At 48.2% G+C, this 13,365-nt stretch overlaps 1 protein-coding gene across 5 annotated transcripts in view; it reads right to left on the minus strand.

The window, feature by feature from the left end:
* LOC119969047 (limbic system-associated membrane protein-like) overlaps positions 1 to 13,365 on the minus strand; it is a 1,027,481-nt gene that overhangs the window by 414,443 nt on the left and 599,673 nt on the right. For all 5 annotated transcript variants that reach the window (XM_038802219.1, XM_038802218.1, XM_038802217.1 and 2 more), the window contains exon 3: positions 47 to 172. In XM_038802219.1, the coding sequence (XP_038658147.1) occupies positions 47 to 172 (126 nt within the window). The remainder of the gene's footprint in view (positions 1 to 46; positions 173 to 13,365) is intronic.

Raw genomic sequence — 13,365 nt, forward strand, 5'->3', positions numbered from 1 at the left:
ATTCTTTTGACTGATTGAGCTCAAAATTGATAAACTTTACGCTTACCTGAAGGGGAAATGTGTCTCCAATTTATGACAGGTTCTGGTCTTCCATTAGCCAAGCACACAAGAGTCACATTGCTACCTTCATTGACTGTGATGTTAGACGAGATGTTGTAGATCTTTGGTGGAACTGTGAAGAAAATGTATATTGTAATCAGAAAACAGGTTTATATGTCCCTTATTGTCTCATTTTGGTTTTACTGTCAACTAGTATTTGATAATAACCTAGGCAGCCACAACAATTAGGTAATCTTATTCTTTCCAAAACTATTAACGTAATCCATGTCTTGCAACCATATTATTAATGTAGGATTATATAAATTGTACTAAAAACAAATTTTGTAATCTATATTATATTCCACCACACATTTAGCATTTGAATATACAATCAGGTAGCAGAATGCGCAATTATTTCCACAGCAAACATGAGCCACTATCCTTCTGCCCTCCAGTATTCAAGCATTTGTGGGGGTCCGGTTCAGCTCACTTGGTTAAACAGCTGATTTGTGATGCAGAGCAAAGCCAGCAGTACGGGTTTAATTCCTGTACCAGCTGAACTTATTCATGAAGGTCCTGCCCGTTCAACCTTGCCCCTCGCCTGAGGTGTAGTGATCCTCAGGTTAAATCACTACCTATCAGCTCCCCACCTCAAAGGGGAAAACAGCCTCTGCTCATCTGGGCTTATAGGGACTTTACCTTTACTCAAGCATTTGAATCATGGACAAATAGATAGGAACAAAGAGTGAATCAATCCAAATTCAAATAGTCCTCAAGTAGTTTGTGTTACGCATTTTCTGGGTTGCTGCATGTTTTATTTATCTCAGAGCAATCCAGAGATGTCTCCAGTTCTAAATCTAACAACAGTTTGTCACCAGAGAACAGCTCAGAACTCTCAGTATTTCCAGCAGTTAAAAACTTCATTTTTCAAAAATGATTTCCATTGTACAATTTGCAAGGTGTGTGAGGTAACATAGTATATTTGGTAGATCACTAAGGAAATACCAAACAAATGATTACAAAAATAGTCAACCTATTCTGAAATTTGCGATCTGTGCTCTTTGCTCAGAGCCCAGACCCTTTCAGGAACTTTCTTATATTTTCTATCTCACTAGCTCCATTCTCAGGTTTAAGCAATCAAGTAGGTATGCAAGGATCAATTGCTAGACTAGCATAACCAAACACAGATGAAACAAACCATTGAACATGACAGTCTGCAATGTAAATGAGTCAGGTAACAATACTGTCCTGAAATACACATTTACTTTAACTGTGGAAAGGCAGCTATGTCACAGATTTTTAAAAAAATCTAATATTATTTTGGCACGGAAGAATGATCATGATGTTTGGGCAAATGTGTATTACCAGCACTGTGAACAGAAAAATAATGGGCGCGATTCTCTGCAAAGGCGGAGAGTCGTGAAGGCTGCCACGAAACCGACCATGTTTCACGGCAGCCTCCACGCCCCCTCCCGGGACCTGATTCAGCTCCCCGGTCGGGGCTAGCATCGCGGCCCCGTGAACTCCGGCATCGCGGGCTTAACGAATTTCGCTAAGCCCGTGCGGCAACGTTAGCGACGGCTGACGCATATGATGACGTCAGCCACGCATGCGCGGATTGGACGACTCCAATCCGCACATGCGCGGATGACGTCATCCGCGCATATGCGTCAGACCTGCGCATGCGCGGTCCGTAATGCCCTTCAGCCGCCCCGCGGACTTATCCTGCGGGGCGGCGGAGGGAGAAAGAGTGCGCGGGAATCGGACCCGCTGCCCGCGATCGGTGCCCACCGATCGCGGGCCCATGCCACCCTTGGCACGGCCGTGGTGCGGTCGTGCCAATCGGTGGCATGCTTGTGCAGAACGGCACTTTGCGGCCGTTTTCACGAACTGGTATAACAGGTGTATTAAAAATCGTGAAAACGGCCGTAAAGGCCTTGGAAATTGGCCCATCGGCCAGGGGAGAATCGCTGCTCGCTGTAAAAAAATGGCGAGCAGCGATTCGTGTCGGGGGGCCGGCGTTGGGGGGGGGGGAGAATAGCGGGAGGGCGTCGGACCAGCGTCGCCGTAAAAATTTGCGCCGCCCGCTATTCTCCGCCCCGTCGTGAGTGCGGTGAATCGCGCCCAATATTCCTAAAGTAATTACCTTTGTAAGAAATGAAACAACATTTTTGCATAAATTATTATTGACATTTTCCAACTCAAATAGTTAGCCAGATTAGAGTATTTAATAAAAGCAAATTACTGCGGATGCTGGAATCTGAAACAAAAGAGAAAATGCTGGAATATCTCAGCACGTCTGGCAGCATCTGTAGGGAGAGAAAAGAGCTAACGTTTCGAGTCCAATGACTCTGTCAAATAGTCATTAGACTTGAAACGTTAGCCCTTTTCTCTCCCTACAGATGCTGCCAGACTTGCTGAGATTTTCCAGCATTTTCTCTAGAGTATTTAATAGATTATAAACCTCAATATAGTTTGAATATTTTTGTAATCATTTGTGTGGTATTTTCATCATGGTCTATCAAATACATTGTATTTCTGCTCACACATTGCAAATTATACAAAGGAAATAATTTCTCAAAATTGATGTTCCTAACTTTGAACAGATCTGTTGGACATCCTTAAAAACAGGAATAAATGTGAACAATTTCCTTTTCAAAACACAATAAGCCATTTTGCTTTGTTGGAAAATGTAATAATGCCCACAGTGGATGCATTCACACTTATGTTATGCAGCACTATTAGTTTTAGCATGATTCTGTGTGTCTTATTTGTGTCATGCTTACTTTGTCCACACAGATCTGGGGCGAAATTCTCCAACCCCACGCAGGGTCGGAGAATCGCCCGGGGGCGCCGATAATCCCGCTCCCGCCATGTTCAAAATTCTCCCACCCGCCATAAAACGGCGTTCTTCAAATCCCGCCGCCCGCCTCGGAGAACGGCTGGCGCCGGCGGGATGCCACTGTTTATTGAGGCTTAATTATTTTCCGGCCCGCATGGGCCGAAGTCCCGCCGCTGGGAGGCCTCTCCCGCCGCCGAGGTTTGAACCACCTCTGGAATGGCGGGATCAGCGGCGCGAGCAGGCCCCTGGGGTCCTGGGGGACGGGGGGGCGATTGAACCCCGGGGGGTGCCCCCACGGTGGCCTGGCCCGCGATCGGGGCCCCCCGCTCAGACTCCGGGCCAGTGCCCTGGCTGCACTATTTTCCTCCGCATCCGCCACGGCCTCCGCCATGGCAGAAGCGGACGAGAACCCCACATCGCGCATGCGCCGGCAGTGACGTCAGCGGCAGCTGGCCACTGACGTCACTGCCGGCGCATGCGCGGACCAGCGAAAGCCTTTCGGCCAGCCCCGCTGCCGCGGGCGCCGGTTGTTTGCGCCGGTCTTCTGGTGGCAACCGCTCCGGCGTGGGGCTGACCCCAAAGGTGGGGAGAATTCCCCACCTTTGGGGAGGCGCGACCCCTGAGTGGTTGGTGCCACTCGCCTACTCCGGGACCCTCCGTCACGCCGGGTAGGGGAGAATGCCGCCCCTGATGAGGCACTTTTGAATAACATAGCTGGTCAGCAACAATGAGTCAGTTTGTCAGGAAACCCCTTGTAAGAAGGCATACTAAATTTGTGTCCAGAAGTGTCAGCCAGATTTATAATGTAACAGTAGGTGTGTTATAAAAGTTGAACAGCAGAGTTTCACACTGTCTGGCAAAGTAAAGAGTAACCTATCTGAAGAACTTTATGGTCTACATATACACACAACATGAAAGATTCTGGGCGCGATTCTCCCAAAACGGGAGAAATCGTAAAGCTGGCGTCAAACCCGGGCGGGTTTGACGCCAGCGCGCCCCTTCCCGACCGGGAACCGATTCTGGTCCCCGGTCGGGGCTAGCAGCCCGACGCCGTAGGCTCCGGCATGACGGGCTTAACGAATATCGTTAAGCCCGCTTGCCGGAGTTAGCGCCGGCTGACGCGTCATATGACGTCAGCCGCGCATGCGCGGATTGGAAGACTCCAACCCGCACATGCGCGGATGACGTCATCGCGTATTTGCGCGAAACCCGCTCATGCGAGGGCCGGGTTGCCCCTCAGCCGCCCCGCGAATGGATACTGCGGGGCGGCGGAAGGAGAAAGAGTGCGCGGGCATCGGGCCCGCTGCCCGTGATCGGTGCCCACCGATCGCGGGCCCATGGCACCCTTGGCACGGCTGTGGTACTGCCGTGCCAATCGGTGCCATGGTTATAAAAAGCGAGTTTGTGACGCCGTTTTTACAAACGGCCAGACCAGGTGTGTTTGCCGTTCGTAAAAACGGCGTAAAGGGCTGGGACTTCGGCCCATCGAACAGCTGTGAATCGCTGCCGGCCGTAAAAAAACGGCGGCAGCGATTCGGGTCGGGAGTTGGGCGGGGGTTGGGGGAGAATAGCGGGAGGGCGGGAAAAATGTCGGGAAGGCCCTCCCGCTATTCTCCGACCCGTCGTGGGGGTCGGAGAATTTCGCCCTCTGTTTTAAGGTTGTGTGGATTTTCCGTATTATTGCTAAAACACCAAAATCCTGTAGAATAGGATTGTAGATCCTGTAGAAATGCAAGTTGTACATTTTTGTATATTTTCCAAACCTACAAATCGTGGATGACAGCAGCATTTAAGGACGATGTTCCCCATGGTGGACAATTTCATCTGCAATATTCTCTAGTATACCTATTTGCAGTTCTTTCTCATGAGTGTAGAAAGACTTGGAATAACTAACCTCTGATTAAACTGCATGATGTATCTGAGTGACAGACTATCATGACAGGAAATAATTAATTGCGGCCGATTAAATGTACTGGATTAAAACTGAGAGTGAGAAACCAAAGGTCAGAATGAAGGCTGATGTAAAATGTTCAGAACTTGGTTGATTGGTTCATTCATCCGAGTTTGAGTATCACCATTACTTTGAAATTTAGTGTTGGAGGGGTTTCTCCCTAGTCACCAAAAGGATTTCCATTTTTACCCACCATAACAATTGGTTATTGGTCTCCCAAAAATTGGAAAATAAATATGAAATCTCAACTGAATTAAATTTTGTAGCACAATATTTTACAGTGCAATTATTCTTTAGTTCATCACTGTACTGTTTGTGTCAGTGCCTATTCTATTTAAGAATTCTGGACATTGTAAATACAAAAAATTACTGAGGGATAATTGATTGGAATAAATTGTAATTTCAGTTTATTGTTACAGTGAATCATGTCAGAGGATATTGAGGTTATTACTGATGTGTATATGATAAACTACAAGATATCAAATGATTTTGCATCTTCAGTGATTAAATCTGCCATTGTCTCTGAATCATACCCTCTAATAAAATACAAGAGATTATTGAGGCAGAATGACTTGAGGGCACGTCCAAACACATTTGTGATAATTATTTAAGAAGTTTGACAGTTGCGGGTTATTTCAAAGAGAAGAAAAGGAAATAAGACATTCTTCGAGGGAAGACTAGATGATGACTGTATTAAATGTTTAGAGATGTATTCACACATCTGTACAACAGCAACGTTGGTGGTAGGTGCAACAAGGGCAAACACCCAGCCTCCATCTGCACCCCATCCCCCAAACAAAATAAATTCACAAAACTAATATAATTCATCTCCACTGCAAAGTGACAGAATACAATTGACAAAAGTTAAAAGGATGCAAAAGAAAACAGAGATCCTATCAGAGACCCATTGTAAATTCCCTGCAATGTATTTTATGCCCTTTTGTTTTGTCATGCAAAAGTATCTTTTAGCCTTTACCATATTTTTCCTCTTCCCCCTCCCACCCACTCAATCCATCAGTTTGATGAATGGTGCTGACCAATAGTGGCAGTATAAATTCAACAGTCGGATTACCTCAAATTTGAGAAAACAATAATGGGATTCAGTTCACTTTCAGATGAAATATAAACATCAGTGCAGCTCCAACTTTACCCAGCATAATGACCGCCCGAGTTGATCTTGACTAATTTCCATGTTCAGGTTGTTACCCACATCTTGACTGTGATTTTCAGGCCCCACCTGCCGCATGGAGCTTCCGGTCTCACCAAAAGGCAATGGACTTATGGCCAGACCACCATATCCCCCACAGTAAGACGGGACCATCTGGCCCTCTTGTTCACCCGGGACAAGTCTATCTCTCTGGCAGAGAGGCCTGCAGCAGTGCCAATGACCACCAGCTGAAAGACTGTCCAAAAGAAGAAGAGGCCTGCAGCCCAAAAAACATTTGTTGCACATTTCATAATGATGGGCATTTATTTGTTTTTTGCTCTGAGTGAGCCTGCTTTCAAGGATAATAACATGCATTTATACAGTGGCTTTAACATGGCATAACACCAAAATGTACTTCACAAATGTGTAGTCAGACAAGAATTGACAGAGAACCAAAGAAGGAGGAGGCATTAGGCCAACCAAGTAGACTTTAAAGAGCATCTTAAAGGAGAAGAGGAATTTGGAAAGCAGATAGTTTCAGGGAGATGTGTTGCTCCGCGTTTTGTCAAACGAACGCTTAGGAAATGAGGCAGAAGGTGTGGAGATGTCATTCCTGCTTTATCCGTACAGCCGTTGAATCCTTGTACCTAATAAAGATACAAGAACTCAGTGGGTCCTTGCAAGAATTCCAGAGTTGAAAAATAAGAAAGCAAAAGGGACAAGAAAAATCAGCCCTTCAGTCGTCATTCTTCACCACTTTTGCTCTTGGAAAATAGGTACTCCTGGGCACAAAGCAGAAGGATATCAGCCACCTTAAAGCCAAATCTGAATCTTGATTGTCACTCGCGCTTGAGATTTCACTCGAGTGAGACTTCTGGGAGACTAAATAGGCCGAGAATAGACCTGTCTGGCACCAATTAATTCTTAACTATCAGCAGTTTGGTGCAGTCTATTCTCCTGACATCAAAGGAAGCATCAGATAAACCTATGATAGTAAGAAGGGAGAACAGAAAGTCATATACATGGACAGAAAATATTTGGACTGAAACCTAAAAAGCATTTTCTCAGTGATAAAAGGACAACTGGTTACATAATTCAATAACACACAGTTCTCAACAGTAGGAGTAGACTCAGGTTGATTTGATTTTGATATCATTTTGACGTTGCTAACAAGTTTATATGAGAGAAGCAGCCAGAAAAACTAAATAAGTTAACAATAGCTTCAAAGGCAGTAGTAGTATGAGCAGCAGCATGCAGCAGCAAGGTTAGCTACCCAACACCTAGAGAAAATGGCACTGTCCACATTTATTAATGCGAAATGTTCATATTTCAGAAGCTTACATGGAATGTTTCACTGGATAAATTATGGAATGAGATCTAGTCTACCACCACAATATCTACATTAATTAATTACAAAGAAAGGTAAAAGAAACCATCACTTTGAGGGCCATCAATGAGTGTTGATCGAGAAATCTGTTGGAGATGGTTTCTCAGAATAATCAATCTGGATGAAAGGAATAGTTACAGAAGTCATTAAAGAAAGACTGGCAAAAAGTTAGGAAAATCAATTGTGGGTTTAAGAATAATCTTTATTACTGTTACAGATAGGCTTACATAAACACTGCAATGAAGTTACTGTGAAAAGCCCCTCGTCGCCACATTACGGCGCCTGTCCGGGTACATTGAGGGAGAATTTGGAATATCCAATTCACCTAACAGCACGTCTTTCAGGACTTGTGCAAGGAAACTGGAGCACCCGGAGGAAACCCACACACGCAGTGAGAACGTGCAGACTCCGCACAGACAGTAACCCAAGCCAGGAATCGAACCTGGGTCCCTGGCTTCGTGAAGCAACAATGCTAACTACTGTGCTATCATGCCGCCCAAGTTCACCAATAAATTCTGAATTGTCAGTCATTTATACATTATACAAAAAGCTGAAGGCAGATAGTTCAATCTGGGACTGTATTAAGTACAAGAATTGATAATATTTGGGTTTATCGTAGACATTATGTAGACATTATGTATGTTGATGTGTTATATTACTGTCAGCTTCTCTGGAGCCCATCATGCAACAATTTCAAGTCCTTTCCTAGAGTGTCAGACATTGCCTAATTCAAGTTGTGACAAATCATATGAAACAATGTTGTCATATTTTGAACTCTAAATATCCAACAGTTCCCTGTGCCAAATGGAATTTCTGTTCATTTAAAAGTCATTTCTTCAGCATTTGAAGCAGTAATTTGTTACACATGGTTCTCTACAATACCTTCTTAAAGAGACATATTTCCCATCGTTTGCATAAAATGCCCAACTTTAAGACTACAGGCGGAATTCTCCGGTCCCCCGCCGGGTCGGAGAATCAGCGTGGCGCCGTGCAAATCGCACCACGCAGCCAGGACGCAGTTCTCCGCAGTGCAGAGAATTGGTGCCATTGGTGCCGGCATAGTCAGCGCGGCACCGGTGGGGGTGTGCGGCAACTCTCGGGCCCGGGCCGGCACTGGCCGGCACTCCGATTCTCCAGCCCGAATGGGCGGAGCGGCCATCAACAAAAAGCCGAGTCCCACCGGCGCCGTTCTAACATCCTCTGAGCCAGCAGGACCTCGGCATTGAAGGGTCCGGGGGCGGGCTGTGGGGGGGGGGGGGAGGGTTCCGACCCCAGGGGGGTCTCCGTAGTGGCCTGGCCCGCGATCGGGGCCCACTGATTGGCAGGCCGGCTTCTCTGCCCCCCGTCCTCCTTTCTTCTGCGCCGGCTCCTGTAGCACTGCGCCATTGCCGTCGGGGCTGCCACGGGTAGGAAGGCCACTGCGCATGTGCTAGCTGGCCCAACTGCGCATGCACAGACCCCGCAGCGCAGGGTTCAGGCCAGAATCGGCAGCTGGAGTGGAGTAGGCCGCTCCAGCGCAATCCTAGCCTTCAGTGGGCCGCAGAATGGGGTCCCGGAACGGGTGCTGATGCCGGAGTAAAACACTCCTGTTTTTACTCCGCGTTGGCACTTAGCCTCCCATTGGCAGAATCCCGCCTCTGTATTTTTTTTCAAAGATTTGTTCTTTTATTTTTTTTCAAATTTCATGTTCAAAGACTGCAACATTCCCTTTGGCTGTCTTCAAAATTCTGTCATAGTTTTGCCATAAAATTTCAAATGAATTCTTTATCCTTTCCAATACCTTTTATTCTATTTTAGTGGGAATAGCATACTTTTCTGAAACAAACTTCCACGGAATGAATTGGTCAATTAGTAGTGTATGTTCAGGTAAATGCACTGTTTTTTTTTGTGAAAAATTTTCTCTCCCAAAGCTGATGCCACATGTAGAGAAATGCAGTAGCAACACATTTTTAGCTCTTGGAAGCTAAGGAAGTGAGCATTTGCAGGTCACTTAACAACAGGGAATACTTTTTTTGCTTGACATCCACAGAATTGTATATCCAGATAGAACCACTGGAAACCAATGAGCTGCTGATTTATGGACATTTTTTGCCCTTTCCCAGCACAGACACTGGGGTTTATTTTGACTTTTGGGCAGCCAACCAGGGGAAGCCAATTCTGGCTTCAGCCTCTGCCATTTGAATTTGACAAGTGGGGTGGGATTCTTCGGAAACCGGCGGGGTGGACAGCTCCGGCGGGAAGGAGTGGTGTGAAACACACTGGCGTCGGACCACCCAAATTCTCCGCACCTTCAGGTGCTAGGCGGGTGCCGGAGTGGTTTACGCCGCGCCGGCTGGTGCCGAGGGCCTGCGCGAGTTGGTGCATGCGCGGGAGCGCCAGCGTGTACTGCCATCATCCCAGTGCATGCGCAGGGGGGGTTCATCTCCGCTCCGGCATCGCGGACCGTTACACTAGCCGGCGCAGAGGAATAGAGTGCCCCCACGGCACAGGCCCGCCCACGGATCTGTGGGCTCCGATCGTGGGCCAGGTCACCATGGGGCACGCCCCGCGTCCAGATCCTCCTGCGTCCCCCTGAGGACCCCGGACGCCACCCGCAGAGCCAGGTCCTGCCAGAAAATACCTGTCATAACATGCGCCGGCGGGACCTGCCTAAAACGGGCGGTCACTTGGCCCATCGCGGGCCGGACAATTGGCAGGGGGGGGATCCGCTGCTAGCGGCCACCGACCGGCATGGCGCGATTCCCGCCCCTGCCAAATCCCTGGCGCCGGAGAATCCGGCAGCCGGGGGGCGGGATTCATGCCGCCCCCCGGAGATTCTCCGACCCGTCGGGGGTCGGAGAATCCCGCCCGTGATCTGTGGATGCCAAATGTACATCCCAATGCAGCTTCCTGCTCTTCACCCAAAGGAATTTTGATTAGGTGCAGTGCCAATAAAATCCAAGGAATTGGGTGCGGGGGTGGTGGTAGTTTGGGTGGTGGGGTAACAATGAGGTGGGGTGAGACCAGATTGCCAATCCCCCACCAAATTTGTGGAATCAGAAAGAAAATTCCTGTAACTTGTGAGTGCACAAAAAAATCAATTGTGAGTCAAAGACTCCACCATATGTTGATTAAAATTGCATCGGTTGCTCCACATATGACATTAGCTCATACAGTTTGAGTCCATTTATTGGCAAACACATGGTATTGTGGCTCTAACCTTTGGGCAATATAGCCTGATCCCAGACTCTTCACCCAACGGAAACTATTTGTATTTACCCATCAGTTCCCCTTAATATCTTGAAAACATTAGCCTTTGAAATTCTAGGGAATACAATCTCTCCTCATAATTTACCCTGGGGATCCAAGTGTCCTTCTAACTTGCACTCCCTCCAATATATACTTTCCAAGGTGTGATGCCCAGTACTTCAGATATAATCTAACTAAGGCTCGGGGGCCAGTTTAGCTCACTTAGCTGGACAGCTGGTTGTAATGCAGAGCAAGGCCAACAGTGCGGGTTCAATTCCTGTACCGGCTCAGGGTATCCATGAAGGCCCTGCCTTTTCAACCTTGTGCCCTCGCTTGAGGTGTGGTGATCCTGAGGTTAAATCACCACCAGTCAGTTCTCCTCAAAGGGGAAAGTAGCCTTTGGTCATCTGGGACTATGGCAACATTACATATTTACTTCAACTAAGGATCTCTATAGATTTAGCACATATACAACCATCTTGTCTTCTGGTCCTCAGGCTTTTCACAGTAACTTCATTGCAGTGTTAATGTAAGCCTACTTGTGATAACAAAGATTGCATTCCATGTGCCTTTTTGATTTCATGATCAGTGTACATGGGCCCCTAAGTCTCATTAAATTTCCATTACTTCTAGCTTCTAATGGAAAAAAGGTGCAAGAGGATTCTTTAGAAAACACTTTGAAAAGTAGCACATTTTGAGATAAGTTTAATATTATATATCTATACATTTATAAAATTTTGTGTAATTTGAACTTCTTTTTACTTTTCTCAGAACCCTGTGAGGTGTCTGCTGGTGCTCCCATTTTCAGCTTTGTCAGAGTTGTGGTTCATCCCAACTGATCAGAGAGATTCCAAAATTATCTCCATCCTCAATGATGGTGCAGTTCATCATGTTAATGCAAATAACAAGATTGAAGTATTTAAAATCATCTTCAACCAGAATTGTTGAGTGGTTGATTCATCTCAGTCTTGTCCTGAAGTTTTCAACATAACCAGATGCCGGTCTTCAGCCAATTCAATTCACTCCACACGATATTAAGAAATGGATGAAGGTACTGGATACAGCAAAAGGTGTTGACACCATTCCAGCAACAGTGTTGCACTCCATAAGCTGCCCCTGCATAGCTACAACACAAGCATCTATATCCCAATGTGTAAAATTGCTCACGTATATCCTGTCCAGATAAAACAGGACAAACACAATCTGATCAATTTAATGCCCCATTAGACTACTCTCCTTCATCAAAAAAGTGATAGAAGTTGTTTTTCACAGTGCTATCAAACAACACTTGGGGTGTTAGGGTGGTTTGTGCTGCTGACTCACAGTGCCAGGAATCGGGATTTAATTCCAGCCTTGGGTGACTGTGTGCAGTTTGCGTGTCTCCCTGCATCTGTGTGGCTTTCCTCTAGGTGCTCCGGTTTCCCCCCACAATCCAAAGATGTGCAGGTTAGGTGGATTGGCCATGATCAATGCGTGGGGTTAAGCGCAAGGTTTAAGAAAGGTTGTAGAGACAACCCAGGGAACTACAGACCAGTGAGTCCGTGGGGGCTAGCAGCTGCACAGCGTAAAGACTGCGGATAGGGCCGGAGAATTGCCAGATCTGTGGCCGCGCATGTGCACGGAGGCGGCATGTGGCGGCCGCGCCGTGCAACATGGTGCCGGACCCATGCAGACCCGTCCTGCCAAAAACTGCCCCCTGTAATCAGCCTCACCACCCCCAGACCACCCCCATCAGTCCCCCCAAGCCCCCGCTGAACCAACCCCTGCCAGCGAAACGGCTGCCCCCCCCCCTCCCCCGACTGTGGCGGCGCAGGACTCAGTCCACAGCCGCCACATGAGGTCCTCAAATGGTGTGAGCACACGAGTCCCACGCCTTCGGGGACTCGAACCATCGGGGATGGGGCATTGGGGAAAGGCCTAAGGTGATATCCTGAGGCCGTCCATACGACGTGCTGCATACTCTCTGAGTGCACTGTTTTTGAGGGACAGAGCATTACAAAAACGGCACCGCTCCCGATTCCGGCGTAAACGGGGGCTGGGATTCTCCCCTACCTGGCAGGACGGGGGTCACAGCGCCTTCTCCGCACCTTTGGGGAGGCCCGACGACGGAGTGGTTCACGCCACTCCGTCCCGCCGGCCGGCAGAGCGGGAACCACTCCGGCGCGGGCCTAGCCCCTAAAGGTGCGGAATTCTCCGCACCTTTAGGGGCTAGGCCCGCGCCGGAGTGGTTCCCGCTCTGCCGGCCGGCGCGAACGGCCTTTGGCGCCCCGCCAGCCGGGGACGAAAGGCCTTCGCCGGCCGGCAGAAGTCCGCGCATGCGCCGGAGCGTCAGCCCGTGGGGGCACCCCCCTGGGTCAGATCTCCCCCCCCCCAGGACCCCGGAGCCCGCCCGCGACGCCAATCCCGCCGGTACCAGAGGTGGTTTAAACCACGCCAGCGGCAAAGGCCCGTTAGCGGCGGAACTTCGGCCCATTGCAGGCCAGAGAATCACCACGGGGGGCCCGCCGACTGGCGCAGCGTGATTCCCTCCCCCGCCAAATCTCGGGGGGCAGAGAATTCGGGACACGGCCAACAGGGATCTGCTGGGCCCCCTATTTGCCATTTATATAAGTGACATAGATGACTATGTGGGGGGTGGGATCAGGAAGTTTGCGGATGACACAAAGATTGACCAGGTGGTTGACAGTGAGGTTGAGTGTCTTGAGTTACAGGAAGATATAGACAGGATGGTCAAATGGGTGGATAAGTGGCAAATGGAATTTAACCCTGAA

Source organism: Scyliorhinus canicula, chromosome 7 (assembly GCF_902713615.1).
Source record: "Scyliorhinus canicula chromosome 7, sScyCan1.1, whole genome shotgun sequence".
Classification (NCBI taxonomy): Eukaryota; Metazoa; Chordata; class Chondrichthyes; order Carcharhiniformes; family Scyliorhinidae; genus Scyliorhinus; species Scyliorhinus canicula.